The following is a 17,472-nucleotide window of genomic DNA, read 5'->3' on the forward strand; positions in this document are numbered from 1 at the left end:
CCATTGAGTTAAGTCTCATTTTTTGTATATTTCATTAAAAAAGAAAAAATTGTAACTCATAAATTTAAGGTCATAAACCGATATTGTTAATGTGAGAAGAAATCTAAATCTATAATGTGTTGGCAACAGTGACGTTAAAGGAAAAAAATTTACATAAAAATTAAAGATGTTAATATTTATTTCAAGGCGTTTTTTTTAGGGTGTCAGTCATCATCTTTGACGCATCCACCGAATCAAATCACCTTTTTTCTATATTCTATTAAAAAAATGTAACTCATAAATTTACGATCATAAACTAAAAACAAGTTGCAATGTTGTTAATGTAAGAGAAAATTTAAATTTATGGCATATTAAGAGCTATGACGGTTAAAGGATAAAAGCTTATAAAAAAGTCAAAGTTATATAAATATTTATCTTAAGTCATAATCTTTGACGCATATGACGCATCCACTGAATTAAATCACTTTTAATAGTATTTTTTCTCCCACTTGCTCTGTGTATTTACATTTGAGTACATAATCCTTTTAATATTTGAAACTCTATAATATTCTCATATTAATTTCTAAAACAAAAGAAAATCAATTTTTTTACTATTTTATTCAAAATTTAAATTTAATCACTTACTATGATTTTAATCCTTAAATATATATTCATATTATTATTTTAAATTTTAAACTAATATGATTGGAAAACTGCATGCATTTTGAATGAATTATTTTAAAAATTGTTAGTTTGAAGGAATTAATGTTTTTTTAGATTAAAAAAATAATTTAATCATTTACGCTCCTTGAAATTCACACTGGAAATGACATGCTTATTTAATACTAGTAGAAAATACAAAAATGGTATTAAAGCTATACTTTTAATAAAGTAAAAATAAAAATAAAATATGATAAAAACAAAGAAATAAAAAAGAAAAAGTAAGGTAAAGGATGTGATGTAATATGTGAATAACGTTGATAGAATCTAGAATCCCTAGTTTGTTCGTCACTAGTCCATTGCCCCCTCTTCTCCCCTCTATATATAATTCCTCTTCCTTTTATTACAAGGTCAGTGATAGAGATAGAGAGAGAAAGATTACACTCCTACCTTAATAGGTGGGAGAAGAAAGAAAGAGAAGGGGCCAAAGGAGAAGGTGTATGATATTTATATGGTCCAAAGTTGAATCTTCTGCCACAACATACACCATCATCCTCCTCCAATCCATCATCAATGGCCGTGACCACTCCCTGTATCAATGCCACAGAAAAGAAGCACTGGTGGCTCACCAACCGAAAGGTAAAGAACGTTCCAGGACCTTTTTAAGACATCTTTTTTTGTTTTTTTGTTGATTGATCCAAACGCGCCGTTTTCTGTGTAGATCGTAGAGAAATACATGAGAGACGCTCGGAGTCTGATAGCGACGCAGGAACAGAGCGAGATCGGTTCGGCGCTGAACCTTCTCGACGCGGCTCTGGCGATCTATCCGCGGCTGGACGAAGCGCTGGAGCTGAGAGCGAGGTGTCTGCTATATCTGAGAAGGTTCAAGGACGTGGCGGATATGCTTCAGGACTACATTCCGAGCCTGAGAATGGCGAACAACGACGACTCTGGTTCTTCTGTTTCTTCGGATAGTTCGCTTTCGAGGGAAGGTGTCAAGCTTCTCCCTTCCTCCGATTCCGATCAGAGTTTCAAGTGCTTCTCTGTCTCTGACTTGAATAAGAAGGTTATGGCAGGGCTGTGTAAAACTTGCAACAACGAAGGGTATTGGAGGTAAAACATCACTATAAAAATATTAATTACCATTATTATATACAATCTGTCAATTTTCATTTACTACTTTTTTTAAGATTAAAATGGATTTTACTGGTTTTGGATCAGATCGGAGTCCCAAGTAGTACTTGTTGTCATGTGGGGATGGGGTTCCGAGTAAATGCTCCTGCCTGCCATAATGAAATGTTTCCCAACTCCAACCTTCAAAAATCAAATTAAATTTAATGCTCCATAAAATGCACAGCGTGGAATGCCACGGAAAATATAATTTTGGCCTCAAAGGCTTCTCACTTCTCAGATTTCAGTGTCTTTTTTTTAGGTCCAAATGTCTTTGACATTTTACCATATTTTTCACAATAATTTATATTATAAAAAGAAAAATTATAAACTAAAAACAAGTGATGTTATAAAAAGATTTAATTTTTTTGAAAAATATACAAAAACTTGGTCTATTAATTTGTTTTAAAATATTTATCATTTTAAAAATTTTAAAACTAGGAAAGTCATTTATATTTTCACTTATTTATTTATATTTTAAATTGACTTATTATTTTAATGAAATCATAATTGCATTCTTAAAAAAATACTGTGTTATTATGATTTATGTAATTCAATATTTTTCTTATCAGCAAAGACACTTACATGAATAAAAACTTTGACTAGAAAATTACTTTTTATATTTTAAATTGGTGCTTACTATTTTAAATAATTAAAAAAATGATGAGTGTTGTTAACACAGTCTTTAATAGTGTGCTCGCTAATCATTGAATATTGTAAAAAATTATATATAGGATTTATTAAATATGTAATGAGTTATTGAAAATCTGAATTAATATTTTGATTCTATCAATAATAATAATAATAATTGTACGCAACGAATGGGATTTAATATTTTGAAAATCAGAATAAGTACATTATTTTTTTATTTGGAGAAAATAAAATATTTTTTTATTTATGTGTAATTAATGTAAATAACTTATATAAACACGTATTATACTTGTATTCTAACACACGATTTATACTTTGTTTGTGTGTTTTCTTCTATTTTAGCCATGATTTTTAGTAGTCATAGAAAAAGTGTTCTGAAGGATGGGTTAGAAAATATATTGTTAGATTCTAGATAAATATTTGTGATTTTCATTATAATTAAGAGATTGTATTAAAATCTTTAAACGTAATTGATAGATGCATGTGTATAGCTTCAAATGTAGTATTTGTATGGATTTTTGTATTGACTGGATTTCTAATTTTCTATTATAATTTCCAACAGATACTTGGTTCTGGGGAAAGCATGTTGCCACCTAGGCCTAATGGAAGACGCCATGGTCCTTCTCCAAACCGGCAAACGTCTAGCCACCGCCGCCTTCCGCCGAGAGAGCGTTTGCTGGTCCGACGACAGCTTCTCCCTCTCCAACCCCCTCTTCTCCGGCGACACCCCCACCACCCCACCCCCGGAGTCCGAAGCCGTCACCCAACTCCTCGCTCACATTAAGCTCCTCCTCCGCCGCCGCGCCGCCGCCCTCGCCGCCATTGATGCCGGCCTCCACTCTGAAGCCATCCGCCACTTCTCCAAAATCCTCGAGGGCCGCCGCGGCGCCCCTCAGGGCTTCCTCGCAGAGTGCTACATGCACAGAGCCTCCGCAAACCGCTCCGCCGGGCGAATCGCCGACTCAATCGCCGACTGCAACCGAACCCTCGCCCTGGACCCCACCAGCATCCAAGCCCTCGAAACCCGAGCCTCACTCTTCGAATCCATTCGCTGCTTCCCAGACTCCCTCCACGACCTCGAACACCTCAAGCTCCTCTACAACACCATCCTCCGCGACCGCAAGCTCGCGGGCCCCACCTGGAAGCAGTTGCGCCACCACAACAACCTGCGCTACAGAGAAATCCCAGGAAAGCTCTGCGCCCTCACCGTAAAAACACAAGAACTCAAACAGAGGATCGCTTCCGGGGACACCGGGAACGTCGACTACTACTCGCTCATCGGATTGCGGCGCGGTTGTGGGCGTTCGGAGCTGCAGAGGGCTCATTTGTTGCTGTGTCTGAAACACAAACCCGACAAGGCCACGTGTTTCGTCGAACGGTGCGAGCTGGCGGACGAGCGCGACCTCGACTCGGTTAAGGAAAGGGCGAAAATGTCGGCGCTGTTGCTCTACAGGCTGCTCCAGAAGGGTTACACAAACGTGATGGGAACCATCATGGATGAGGAAGCCGCTGAGAAACAGAGGAAGAAGGTTCTAGAAGCTCAAGTATTGATGAGTAATGAGAATTTGGAAGACAAGAAGTGCAACGTTTCCTCGCCTTCGACGGCGAACCCCTCTGTCTATCAGGGAGTGTTTTGCCGCGATATTGCGGTGGTTGGGAACTTGCTTTCGCAATCGGGGTTCAACCGCTCCATTCCGGTGAAGTACGAGGCGTTGAGCTGCTGATTCCTCCCCCAAAGAATCTATGCTTCGTCGCTTCTTGTACAGATATAAGTTCGACAATTTTGTCACCCTTTATTTTTCTATTTTGCTCTACATTTTAATGCTCATTTCTTTAGATGTACACAGAATTAAATTTCAAAGTTTACTTCTGCCGCAAAACTAAATCATTTTACATCTTGCTAAGTTTTAAAATTTGTTGCATTATTGCAATGGCTAATTGACTACTTAGAAGAAGTTATGTTTTCATTAAATTCTCCTTAATTTTTTTAAAAGGGACATCTCTTGTCTAACGAATTTAGTAAAATGATACCTTCAAAAAAAAAAAAACCCTGAAAAACACAATCCTTCTCTTATGCTATTTAGGGAAGGTGAATGGAGTCATAATGACAAGTTACTACTTTTATCAGCATTTTTAATGATATAATCATAATAGAGTTGTTTAACTCATTTTTTACGAGTCACACAATATCACATGAAATTTTACACAAATCTCTTTAAAAAATTAAAATGGTTGTATTAAAAAATAAAACTTAAAAGGCTTTTTACAATAATTGTTTTACCATTCTTAAAACATTGTTAAAAATGTTGCTTATTAAATAATAACGATATCTGTAAAAGAATTTATTCTTTAGTTTAAGAACTTGACAACTCACTTTGAAAATATTTTAATCCTCTATTTGGCAAAGCTGAAATAATTAATATGAAAATTAAGAAGAGGAAGATATAGGAAATGATTGAATTGAGGTTATTTAGTTGTGATGAAACAAATGGGAAAGAAGTATAAAGATGACGAGTTGCATATAAAAAGATTTATTTGTCAAAAGAGAGGAGAAATTTCTTTCTCTACTATCAAACCGGAGGTAAAGCATGCTTCATTGCAGCAGTTACTGTAGCTTCCTATGTTTGGTACAAATGCATTCAATTTTCCTGTGGTTAGTCACCCAAGAAACTGACCTCTCTGACATTCTATAGATTTTCTTAGAAAGTTAGCATTTGTAATTGTGTACACCATAAACTTTGCTCCTTCCAAGTGTGTGTAGCCTTTGGTGATTCTGGGTTGATATAATTCATTCACTTCACGCTTACTGGCTCTAGCGAGTTTAATGTGACGGCAAAATAATATTTGACTGGGCATAGATGTGGTTAGCTTCGGTTGGTATAATTCTTATAATACTGAATTGAGTAAAGTATTTTTAATTATTATGATAAACATAAAATGCGTGTTTGAATCAATATTATTGATATAATTAATTCTAGTTAAAATTTATTTTAAATAGATGTGATTTAATTTGAATATATTTATTATATAATCAAATTAAGAAAAAAAATTAACAATTTTTTTATTTATCACAAAAATTACTCAAAATTACTTCAATTTTAAATTCATGATCAATTTTGAAATCTCTTATAATATAAAATCAAATATATAAAAATTGATCTAAAATCAATTTTATATCTAAAATCAATTCTCGAACGTGAAATCAAATACACACAAAATGTGTAATTTTAGCTGTTAGTGAACAAAAATTAATTATTATTATATTTTTAACATGTTTACAATTTATTACGTGTGTATACCTAAAATTGACTAGTAAAGCTTTCATTAGTATAATTGATATTTCTTATTCTTTTCTTTGCATAAAGTGAATTATTTATTTTAGAGTTGTAAGTTTTGAAGGTATTGTTTGTTTTAAAGTAAATAATCACACTTTTCAAGAATATCGCAATAAAAATATTTATATAACAATTTTATCCTTTCCTATATCCGTGTTGAAAACATTCAAGCAACGAAAATATGAACAAACTACTAAAATAATAAAAAATATATAATGAATTTTCTAAAACGAGTGTTCTGAGAACTAGAGTGAAAAATGATTTTATATATGTTAAAATTTATATTTCAGGAATTTTAAAATTTGAAAAGAATGTTAACAATCTAGATTAATTATAAGAATAAATTAATGTCAAAAGTAATTTCTAAATCGATTATATATACAACAAATCTAAAAAATTTTGTGAAAAATTTCCAAAAGTTTCAAAAGACATCCACATTGTACAACGGTTATAAGATAACATATACAGAATGTTCATCCCGATATTACATACAATGCCACCAAGTTCTTAAAAAGTTCATTGATTTGCTAATTTTAGGTTAAATTATCCTTGTTTAATTTTAGTCATTATAGTTTAAAACATCCTATTTAAGTTCTGATAGATGTGATTTTTACTCTTTTAATCCTCATTCTTATGTTTTGACTAATGTCGATTGAATAAAAACAATGTTAGTAGAAACTTGACAACATTCAATAACCTTTGAATTTATTTTTTCATTTTTTTTCTTAATTTGTTCATGCTTTTTCAAACTGTATTATTTGAAATTTGATAGTGAGAATTAAAAGAGTAAAATATATGAAACTCTAGAGACAAAGAATGTTTTAAACTATATAATATTTTTAAAGGTTTTTCTTAAAAAAAATATTAAGACCATAAGAACTAAAACCTTAATTTTAGAAGCAGAATATAGTAATTGAATTCCACGGCTGCTGGAAATAGATAGTGGTGCGGTGGTGCCAACTGGATGAGCATTATGAAGTCGTGTACAAGGGAAAAAGTGGTCAGTTTTTCTTAATCAGTTCTGCACACACAAGCTGTCTAATCTGCACTCAATACAAGAAAACAAAGGATTAGATAGGGAACGTCAATTCAACTTTTACCCTTGTATTCCGTACGATCAATTTTGTTTAAATGTTTAAGAATCAATAAGATTTCTAGGGATATGTTCGTTTGTGTGAAAAGATAATAAAAATAAAGAGTAAAATGAAATAATATTTATGTTTTTATATTTTTTATTTTAATTTAAAATTTTGATCTCAATTTATTTTCTGCCTATCGAACAAACCCTAAGTTTTTGTAGTATATTTTAAGTATTATACAGCTAATAATGCTTGTAAAAATTTATACAGTACTGCTTATATATGGACAATTTGAAGAGGGTCGTTGTTGGGAATCAATGAAAAGGCTTCAACATTTCAACCTCCGAAGCCTAATAATTAATTGTCTTTTGTTTGAGGCGTGCTTTCTTTCTGATTCACGCAAAAGCTTGAGCATTTGTTCTTCTGTGTAAGAGATGCATCATTACACTGATTCCCTGATCTCACTTAGGAGGAAGGATCCAACTGTTGCCTGCAGATAAAAGTTTGAATTTATTCACATATATACGCTGATATATTTTTGAAGAAAGGTACTTAAAACGTGAGAGAATATTATTCAAAGAGACAAAGAAAGACCCTTCACTCAGCAAATAACAACAAATGTGACATCTGACCAGGTCAAACTGTATTCCACATCTGACCAGATGACGAGAGAAAACAAGGCTTTCAAAATCAGCTAACAGTTGGAGTAGCCAAATTTGATGTTAAATGCAAGTGCGTATTATATATATATATATATATATATATATATATATATATATATATATATATATATATATATATGTCTTCTTTCTCAAAGTATTCAATTCATTAAGTAATAATCGTAGCAAAAACTGTGTCATGGTTGGAAGGTGAGTTGTTTATGGAAAACCGTGGGTCAGCTTGTACACATTACTCCAATACAGTAAAAAACAACCAAATATGAACCAAGTAAGTATGAAAGAATTTGAACAAAAATTGCAGCCTCTTAGAGAGGAAGACAATTTCCAAAAGAATAAGTTAATCACAAACACAAACAGATTGAGTGCATGTTTGGAAATTCATTCAAAATGGAGAGGAATCGCATTTGGACTAAGAAGTTATAATTATCAATTAGCTTTTGAAGATCAAATCTGAAACGTTAAAAGGGAACATTAAATCAAATACACTATGAACCAAGTGTATAGGGGTTATAAAATATGTTTGATGATAAAAAAGAACCAACTGTATGCACATCTCCATCATTCTTATGTAAACAACAAAATACTACTAATTAATTCTGCAAAAACATGGATTATATAGTCGTTAAACTTTAGTTGGTATTGTTGAACTGCTGAATGTATTATTTTATTTGAATTATATACTTTGATATTCGCATTGAAAGCGTATAACAATATAATATATCTTGTGCCGAAGGAAAAGGTGCATCTCACGAGGGAACCATTTCTTTAATTATTAGTATTCTGCAGTCAGAAACTTTGGGGGGATCTACATAAGTATCCATAGGATGAGTTTTTCCCAATCAATCAATTGAATTTAATCCACAAAGCCTTCCCCTCTGTTTGTATATATATAAAAAAATCCCTTCCCCTTTGCTCAGTCCCAAGCAGTTTTCGCGAGAGTGTTCTTGTTGCAGATTTGGGTTCTGGTGCGAGCAAAGAATGTGCCGTCGCGTGCGAAGATTATGCCATCATTTGTGCAGTTGAACCACTTGGCAAGCTCGGTGGGACAGAGTCGAGGTCGAGAAGGGTGCGTCCCGCGACGGAGGACGGCGGCGGCGCGATCGAGAAGAAGGGGAAGAAGGAGAACATAATTTTTTAAATAATAAAAAATATGTGTCAATGAAATTGATTATCACTTAACGAAAAAAAGAAAGAAAAAACTAACAACAAAATTAGTAAAATAAAAAATAATTTTTTTTCAAATGCTTGATTGAAAAAAAAATTATTAAATAATAATTTAAAAACTATCTGTATTTATGAAAATTTTAATTAAACTTATATATGTATCATTCATTTTACTACCTGAACAAAAATTCATTTAACCACCTTATATATATATATAAAAAGTGGTTAAAAGAATTTTTTTTCACAATTATATATTAAAAAAAAAATAATCCATGTAAGTTATTTTAAAAGGAAAGGCTTGGCCTCCCTGTTTTATCAAGAGTAAGGCACAGACATAAGAGGTGTTATATAGAGAGAAAATAACACGTGATGTTTGAATGAAGGGAACATTGAAAGAGGGGAAGTGGTAGCCAGGTATATATAATCATGCCCGAGGCACCATGTGCTGCTATCATGCATGTGTCTTCTTCTCCGTCCAGATAATCATGGATAATATATAGTGTCTTTTCTAGAGCTTTTGTCAAAATTGGGTGGCATTGGCATAATGCGCTGGAAGAAATTTCTGATAAATTATTTTCACATTACCTATTTTGATTAATACTTATGTTTTAATGACGTGTTTTCCCAAAAGATATAAAAAAAATTATGAAATAAAGTAAGTAATATGATGAAAAAATAATTGAAATTAGATTAATAAAAAAGGTGAAAAAGAGAAATGTTTTTTTTTACACAAAGAAGAATGTTATTATTTGATTTAATCATTTTATCCAACAATATAATTGAAAGAGACACAAAAGTTAAAAGAAAAGGTAAAAAGAGGAATGTGTCTTTTTCCCGAGTAGCCGGGACTGTTTCATTGCCAGTTAGGAAGAAAAAAAAAGTGTTGAGTTTTATTGAGATTTGAGTTTGCAGGGAACAATATTCCTTTACAACACATGCTCAATGGTTTTTATGTCACTATACGCAAACAAACCTATCAATTTATTTGCTAACTTATATCTGATTTGAATGGTAACACTAATGGCTTTGAATCCTTTTCAAGCTCGAGGACAGTGTGAAAAATAACCAATGCTTGAAGTCAGATTCCATTTAGAAGCTAGGATCTCTGAATAGTGAATATGAGGGTACCTTAGTGTATTGCTTTATAGTGCCTATTAATCTATGTGTTTGTTCGACTGTTCCATCATTAAGGACAAATGGACCACGACACATGCATTTCAATTTCATTTAAGACGTTATTATTCCCTTTAAAGGCAGAGAGACCATAACACATGCAATAAAAAAAAAAAGACCATGTTAGGTATCCACTAGACACATCAGATTTGCCTCAACAAAGAAAGGTTGTTATGGGCAAGAAACATGAGAAATGTTGTACCATGAACATGAAATTAGTAATTACTCTGAGTCAGAGGGATGGGAAAGTAAGCAAACAAAGCTTTTTGGAATTACTCAGTGTAGTACGCTTTCTATTGGGGATAGATTTGGTTGCTTGATTGCTTATGTACTTCCCATTAAAAGGTGTATGGGCTTCACGTACTCGTTTTAGGTTGAAAAGTTAAACAAAGCCCAATACATTTTCCAATCCATTTAATAATTAGTAAAACCTGAAGAATAAAAAAATATTAGACTAGAACCCGACTCTTGCTTCTTTGTCTGTTTTTCTTTTTTCTGGTAAAAATATATCACTGTTACTACTCGTTTTGTTATCCATCTCGTTCTGCATACAATTGGAGGCTTGTAAACTGAAGATCGAGGAAATTAATGAAATTTGATAATTCCCAAACCAACAAGGTCAATTTTTTTAGATAAGCAAGATCAATTAAATACGTGACAAATTCAATAAAATTACATATAGAATTAAATAAAGTTGTGAATCACCTAAACAACTTATATCTATTCAACTCAATACCACTCATAATATTGCTTCTTTTTTTATTTTAAGATTATCGTCCGTCCACTCATAATATTGCTTCTGTTTTTTTTTTTAACATTATCGTCCGTCCAACTTAGTGTGAACAAACCTTATATCTCCCAGTTTAGAAACCTTTTGCCATTTCACCGCTGAGTCCATACATAACGTGACCAAAACATGTTTGAAATCAGCATTATTTTGTTAATTACCAAGGATTGTACATAACTATTATGACAACTTTACTCTAGGGACCAGGGATAAATTGTTGGCACAATTCAGGTGTTATCTAATTGAAACGATGACTGACTCAAAAGGGGGAAGGAATATCACCTCACATACACTGATGAAGATAAAACAGTCTTTTTCCTTTTACTGGGATTGTTTGAGCAGTTTCGGTTGCTACTGCATTTTGGGCAAAACCAATCTTCCTCAGGTACATGTGTTAGAGGAGGATCGCAGCAATCGATATGAGTACCGATTCCACATCCGACGGAACCACTTTCATCACCACAAATCAGCATTACATCTCCTCTATCGCGGGATCCACATACTTTGCAAATTATATCATGATCATGATCATCACCAGAATCCTCAGGAGCAACGAGTTCTTCAACAATCTCTTCTGCCTTGCTTTTAAGTTTATCAAATGATCTCTCTGCCCAAGCATGAGTGCCATATAATACATGTCTCTCAAGGGAGAACCCGGGCTTGCAAACATACTCAACCAAGTAGTCCGCTACAACACAAGGTATCTCATGTTTTAAGAACTCTTGCACCCACATGTCAACACGTGGCATGCCAGGGCTAACTACAGCATAGTCGATTCCTGTACTAAGGAAGCGAGTATAAGGAGGAGAAGTTGCTAATATTGTTCCATCTCCAGCTTTAATGACACGTTTCAGAGTATCCTGTAAAACAATTGAGTCAGATCAGAAATTCGAAAAAAACTTAAGAATTCTTATACATGTTTAGAGATGTATACTACACATATCGTTTCATATATATATATATATATATATATATATATATATATATATATATATACACTTAGAATAATTGTGTTATTATTGCATAAGATGCAAGTATCGTACATGTGATAATAGTTAATGACTATACACCCTTATGTTTGGACAACTAACTGCATCAAAATATAAAAGACCAGTCCTAAAGCCTATGACAATTCAAATGAAGATCATGATAGCATTGGCTAGTAGTAAAAGAATATTAAACGAAATAAATTCAAAGCAAAACATACCAAAGGTGGGGCAATGCAATCGCCGTATACAACAATACGCATTCCATAGAAGGCTCCATGACCTGTTCTTTCTTTCAACAGCCGCCACTTTCTTGGAGCCTCCATATTAATTGTGCCATCCTCACTGAAACCATTCTGGTGCCACTCATAAGGCTCCTCTGCCAACAATTTTCCTGCCTGGCTACTGGCAGTTAGGAAATCAGTTTTTAGAATCCACCTGTGCATTCCACCAGAGGTTAAGACAATTTATATACATAATCAAAGATAACAAACTACACTGCTGTAATTATTAGCAGGGGTCTTGCTATACGAGCTTTATTTTAGTTTGTACATACCTTCCTGATGCAGCAGCAGCAAAAAATTTCTCAGTCCTGCGTATGGGGTCTGGAGCTATGAAGTGTGTCGCCTGATATGACCACTGGTGAGAATCCCGGCAAACCCTTCCTTTTAATCGCTTGATTACTTGTTGAAACTCTTTTCTCTGTAGACGATGCCCACTTAATATAAAACATGCGGCTTCAGTTTTCACTCTCGTGTTAGATTCTGTTATAGATGGATTGAGCCCCGATTTCTTAGACTTGATCTTTGCTGTCCTTACACTAGATTTAATAGTTGAACTGCCATTGCTTTTGCCCTGCTCTCCATCAATTGGCCTATTCTCCTTCTCTTCAGCAAAATTCTCTGACTTATTTCTTTGAATGGCTGGCTGGTCACTTTTATCATCAGGAAGGGGCATTTCTTCCATGGTTTCTATCTCTGGCTCATGCTCGGTCTCATTAGGAATCTTCTCCCCATATACTGCCATAGATTTTGGTAATTCCTTGGCAACTTTGGCCTTGGTTTTACCAGCAGGACGTTTTCTTGCTTGATTCTTTACTACCAGTGAAGATGGCTTCTGTTTTTCAGTTTTTTTTGTGCCTTTCTTAGGAGGCATTGGCTCTTCACATTTTGTTTCAGGGCAAATTACTTCCGACTTCTCTTCTGTTGCTGTATCTGATTTTTTTGAAAGATGAGATTCTTCATCGAGTGCCATTCGTAACTCGGGTTCACATTTGCCATCTGGAGCCTCGGTTTCATCCCCCACAAGCTCAGTTCTGTCACCATCATCTTCTGCATATTTACTAACTGTGGCCTTGACTTTACCAGCAGGAAGTTTTCTAGCTTGATGCTTTACTGCCAGTGAAGATGTTTTCTGTTTTTCAGTTTTATTTGTGCCATTCTTAGGAGGCATTGCCTCTTCACATTTTGTTGCAGGGTAAGTTGCTTCTGACTTCTCTTCTTTTGCTGTATCTGGCTTTTTTGAAAGATGAACCAAGTCTTCGTCAAGGGCCATTCCTAACTCATATTCACATTTGTCATCTGGAGCCTCAGTTTCATCGTCCAAAAACTCAGTTCTGTCACCAGCATTTTTACTAACTGTTTCTTGCTCTGTTGTTTTATTAACATCAAAGATTTGGGGGCATCCCTGATGCATCCTCGCATCACCAGTTGCAACCTCTTTGCTTCCACTGGAAAAAGTTTCACCTTCACCTTGCAGGGTAGTTTTAGTCAGGGAAAGTGATTTTTTCTGTTTAGCAGTGGCACCTACTTTAGGTTTAGAACCCAAACTTCTCTTGGCAACCGACTTCTTTCGGGGTGATTTGCTAACCAGTTTATTACTTTCTTCGGTGCCTAAATCCAATTTAGTACAACCAGCAGATTCCACATTACATGATTTTTTGTTTCCCAGAGATGAACAATCAAGATTTTTAGTGACAGTATGTTGCTCTACTTCATTACCACCAACTTGTTGCATTCCAGAACCTGTGATATCAGGTTTGCCATTAATTTTAGACTCACTTAAGCTCTGAACAGCCATTTTTGATGAATTCTGACAGACATTATCACACTGAACAGATTCTGGGCTTGCATTTCTTGAAAGAAGCTCATCAAATGCCAGTGAGTTGGAGGTAGAGCCTGAAGGTTTCGAAACTAAGCAAGTGTTTGAGTTATTTATACCATCTTTACCTATAGAAAAGTAGTCATCAGCTTCAGGTGGCTCATCAACCTGAGATGTCACTTTTAATCCTTGAGATTTACCATTAGCTGATGGGACTGAAGTCTTCTTTCTTGATTTTAATTTAGTAAAAGAAGCTTTGTTTATCCTCTTTTGAGGCAATAAACTAATTGGCTCATCTTTAACAAAATCATTTCCTTTCCCAGAAACTTCAACACTGGTAGATTTGACACCCTCACTGGCCTTTTGAACCTTACTGTTATCACAGTTGTTGCCTTCTCTACCTGAGCTTTCATCTAAGATCCTTGGAAGAGTAAATCCTTTTTGGTTCTTCCTAGAATAACTTGCAGTTCTAAGCTTTTCATTTGAATGTGCAACTCCAGCAGCACTTGCAGAAGTTTCTCTCAAATCACTTGCCACCTTCTTAGACTCTGAGATGTCGCCATTCAGATCAGGCTGCTGATCAGATGAATTTGTATTTCCCATATTGCCAAGATCCTGGCAGCCAGGTGCCTTTGGAGAATCAGCATTCTTAGACTCACTGGTCTTTACATATTTGTTAGGTAACTGGCATGATGTAGAATGTCTAGAAATATCAGCAGCCTGATAGCTTACCTTTGAGTCATCAACATTATGAAAGCTCGAGCCTTGATCAGGTCTGCTCTTATTTCCTGGAACGGTTAAAGAGTTTTCACCATTATTGACATTTGGCAAGACCTGTGGACCAGTAGAATCTGGTAAGGCGTTTGATGCCTCTGTTGCTGATTTGGACAATCCAGGAGTAGCAGCGATACCAATTTTCGAACTAAGGGGGCTTTGTTTTCTTTTTCTTCCCCCTGATTGTCCCAGCTTAGAATCTTCAGCCTCTTGCTCAGAATCCTTAGCCTCTTCCTCCATCATCTCTAGTTCAAAACCACTATTGAAAAGGAACAAAGGTTGAGTAATTAATTGAAAAGATAAGAGCTTTCAAAGGCTAGGGGAGATAAACAAGTAATGTTTAGGTCAACTTAGGGGAAAAAAAGCAATTTTATCAAACTTCTTCAACTATAATCTGAAATGGCTATTACAGGCTATTACAGTAATTTGCATTTCAAACAAGAACATAATCTAAGTTTCTCAACTTTCATATTGTATGCCTATTACAGTAATTCATCCACATGCCTCAGTCAGTTTAACCCCCCCCCCCCCCCCTAATTTGTGATACGATAGAGAACATTGCAAGTGCATGGGTGCAAATCACATTGAAATCCCAAAGCATGCAAGAACGGATGAGCTCAAGGTGCATTATGCATACTGACATTTAGATGTTCAGAATAGCAAATGACATCCTATATTCCACCCAAATACAATTATGCTATCATTTCTTGACCCATAAGATAATTAGCCACAATACTTATCAATGTCATCCAATAACATTAAACAAATTGTAGAAATCTCCAAATATAGAAGAGTGTGTGATAAACATGGAAGCATATAAAGAACAATTCTGCCCCCATTCAGCCTCTATGGCATAATACGTGGAATGCCACATTTGCACAGCATGCTAGGATGTGGATAAAAGTGTATTCCAAATTGTATTGCACTTTTATACGGTACAGCGCCCTAACCTCTTGTTATATTTGTCTTCGGGAAGAAGCACCCATTCCTTCAAGCTGAAGAAATAAACAGAACTTTAATTGAAAAATTTATATAATTCTAACAAGTCAAATGGAAAGGCTCAAATAGAAGAGATTCATTCACATCACATCCATGTAAAGTTAACATGAAAATGACATACGTACCAATCTTCCAACCAACGATGATTAACTAACTTTATTGTGCCCAATTTCTTGGCAAGCTCATACTTCTCTCCTATATTGAAAGTAAAATTTTAAAACACCATGAACAAACAAAATGAAATACATCATAAACATAAATAATCTGTAATAGAAAGCAATTAAGAGGAACAAAATAGCATACACATGCAGTTGAATGTGATGCCAAAATTTTAGAAAACGGAACAAACCTTCAAATTTGTAGCATATGAGATGAGTAACCTTGTTTGCCACCAAAGGCTTAGAAAACTGTGCACCCATTAGGCCAACCATTGTCTGAAGAGGTAAAACAAGGTGAAGTCAAATAACGTTACATAACAATGCGCACAAACTCCTGGAAAAAATCAACACAAAAGTATAACAGATGCTCACCATAATGTCATCCCGATCCTGGCGTAGATAACCAGTCAAGCACATTATCAAATCTTTCGCACCTGGTATTCCATCTAAGTCTTTAAGAGGTCTGTACATAACCTGCTAAATGGAAAACACAATTTACTATAAATTCATCCTACAAAGAAGCACAACAGTAAAGCCAACCACTGGTTCTCAAAAGGACTCGAAGAAGTTCAAGAAATTTCTGGACACAGAATGTAAACAAAACCAATTAACAAATTGGTCTCGTGGTTATATCCATAAATCTGTTCAACTGCAAGCGACTTCAATAATTTCTCTCTAATTTTTTTAATGTGGAACTAACCAAGTCTATCCCCCTATGTGAATTTGCCACATGGTACAAAGTGAGAATAAATGTTTGGATAAGAAGCTCAATTAAGAGCTTATTAAGCAAATGTCTATCATATATAAGTACTTATGAATTATGTATAAGTTTTTTCTAGAAATTGAGTTAAATTATTTTCATAAGTTACTCTTGAAAGTTTATCAAAAAATGAGCTAAAAAACTGTTTATGAATACACCATTACCTACTCTCAAAATGTCTCCCCCATCACAAACTTGCACAAGTGCTTATACTATAAAATAAGTCCAAAGAAGTTGTTCCAAAAAGACCAGAAATATTTCATAAGAAAAAAAGGCAGTCCAATTAACGGAATGGAAGAAGTAAGAACAAACTAACCGAAGTAGCATCAACAGGCATTCCAATATCAGCACTGTGTTCAACCCACAATGCAGTGACAACCGTCTTCCGATCATTTCTGGCAGCAACACACACAGGATCGTCCTACACACAACACATAGTTCTCTCTGCCTTCAAAATCAAGACCAACGAATAACGTTAAAGAAAGAGCAAATCGAATCAAACTCACATAAGCAACGTTATCGACAATGACATGCGTGCAACTCCCGCCGTACTGTCCTACGTCGACTCCACCGCCATTGGCAAGCTTGAACCGGATCTACACAATCACAAGCAGCAATTCATCGAATAAATTAAGAAGAGAAACCCTATTATTAGGAAATACTAAAAGAGAGAGAGAAGACAAACCTGGTTTTGGGCGACGGGATTGAAGCCACGGAGAACGAAACGAACACCGCGAAACATTGGCGATGGGTAAGTGGCTTCCATCATTTGAAGAGAACGGTTTTACTATTCACCGGCAGCGAAATGGTAAAGAAGCTTGTGGAGGAAGACTTGATATGGTAACCAGAAGAAGCGGGAAGAGGCTAAATAGAAAAAGAAAAAGAAAGCGAGGGAATTTTTATTTGTTTCTTCGTTTTTTGATTTTGGAGGCGGGACGATGAAATCATGAAATATAAATGGGCTCATCTGGCCCATACATAATTGGGCCGGGCCGAATATTCCAGAAGGAAAGCAAG

General features: G+C 34.8%; 2 protein-coding genes across 2 annotated transcripts; one reads left to right on the forward strand and one right to left on the reverse strand.

The window, feature by feature from the left end:
• The first annotated feature begins 853 nt into the window (after positions 1-853).
• LOC100780225 (uncharacterized) lies at positions 854-4,340 on the forward strand. The gene is made up of 3 exons (XM_014762886.3): positions 854-1,278; positions 1,361-1,752; positions 3,023-4,340. Exons 1-3 carry the CDS (start codon positions 1,213-1,215, stop codon positions 4,182-4,184), a joined length of 1,620 nt encoding a protein of 539 aa, XP_014618372.2. The 5' UTR covers positions 854-1,212; the 3' UTR covers positions 4,185-4,340.
• A 6,468-nt stretch (positions 4,341-10,808) lies between these two features.
• Positions 10,809-17,365, reverse strand: LOC100783461 (BRCT domain-containing protein). The gene is made up of 10 exons (XM_003535912.5): positions 17,141-17,365; positions 16,962-17,051; positions 16,772-16,876; positions 16,068-16,169; positions 15,887-15,971; positions 15,663-15,732; positions 15,489-15,533; positions 12,221-14,797; positions 11,886-12,102; positions 10,809-11,538 (listed from the first exon to the last, which is right to left on the reverse strand). The coding sequence occupies exons 1-10, from the start codon at positions 17,222-17,224 to the stop codon at positions 10,957-10,959; spliced, it is 3,957 nt and encodes a 1,318-aa protein (XP_003535960.2). The 5' UTR covers positions 17,225-17,365; the 3' UTR covers positions 10,809-10,956.
• Positions 17,366-17,472: the final 107 nt, after the last annotated feature.

This window comes from Glycine max, chromosome 10 (genome assembly GCF_000004515.6).
Source record: "Glycine max cultivar Williams 82 chromosome 10, Glycine_max_v4.0, whole genome shotgun sequence".
Lineage (NCBI taxonomy): Eukaryota > Viridiplantae > Streptophyta > Magnoliopsida > Fabales > Fabaceae > Glycine > Glycine max.

What these genes read in the sequence shown, in the direction of transcription:
- LOC100783461 (XM_003535912.5), bottom strand. Translation starts at nt 17,224, where the DNA reads ATGATGGAAGCCACTTACCCATCGCCAATGTTTCGCGGTGTTCGTTTC. An exon ending in AGGATCGGGATGACATTATG is followed by an intron (nt 15,972 to 16,067) that starts GTGAGCATCTGT and finishes TTACCTCTTCAG; the next exon opens with ACAATGGTTGGCCTAATGGG. An exon ending in GAAGACAAATATAACAAGAG is followed by an intron (nt 14,798 to 15,488) that starts GTTAGGGCGCTG and finishes CCTTTTCAATAG; the next exon opens with TGGTTTTGAACTAGAGATGA.
- LOC100780225 (XM_014762886.3), top strand. Translation starts at nt 1,213, where the DNA reads ATGGCCGTGACCACTCCCTGTATCAATGCCACAGAAAAGAAGCACTGG. An exon ending in GGTGGCTCACCAACCGAAAG is followed by an intron (nt 1,279 to 1,360) that starts GTAAAGAACGTT and finishes TTTTCTGTGTAG; the next exon opens with ATCGTAGAGAAATACATGAG. An exon ending in AACAACGAAGGGTATTGGAG is followed by an intron (nt 1,753 to 3,022) that starts GTAAAACATCAC and finishes AATTTCCAACAG; the next exon opens with ATACTTGGTTCTGGGGAAAG.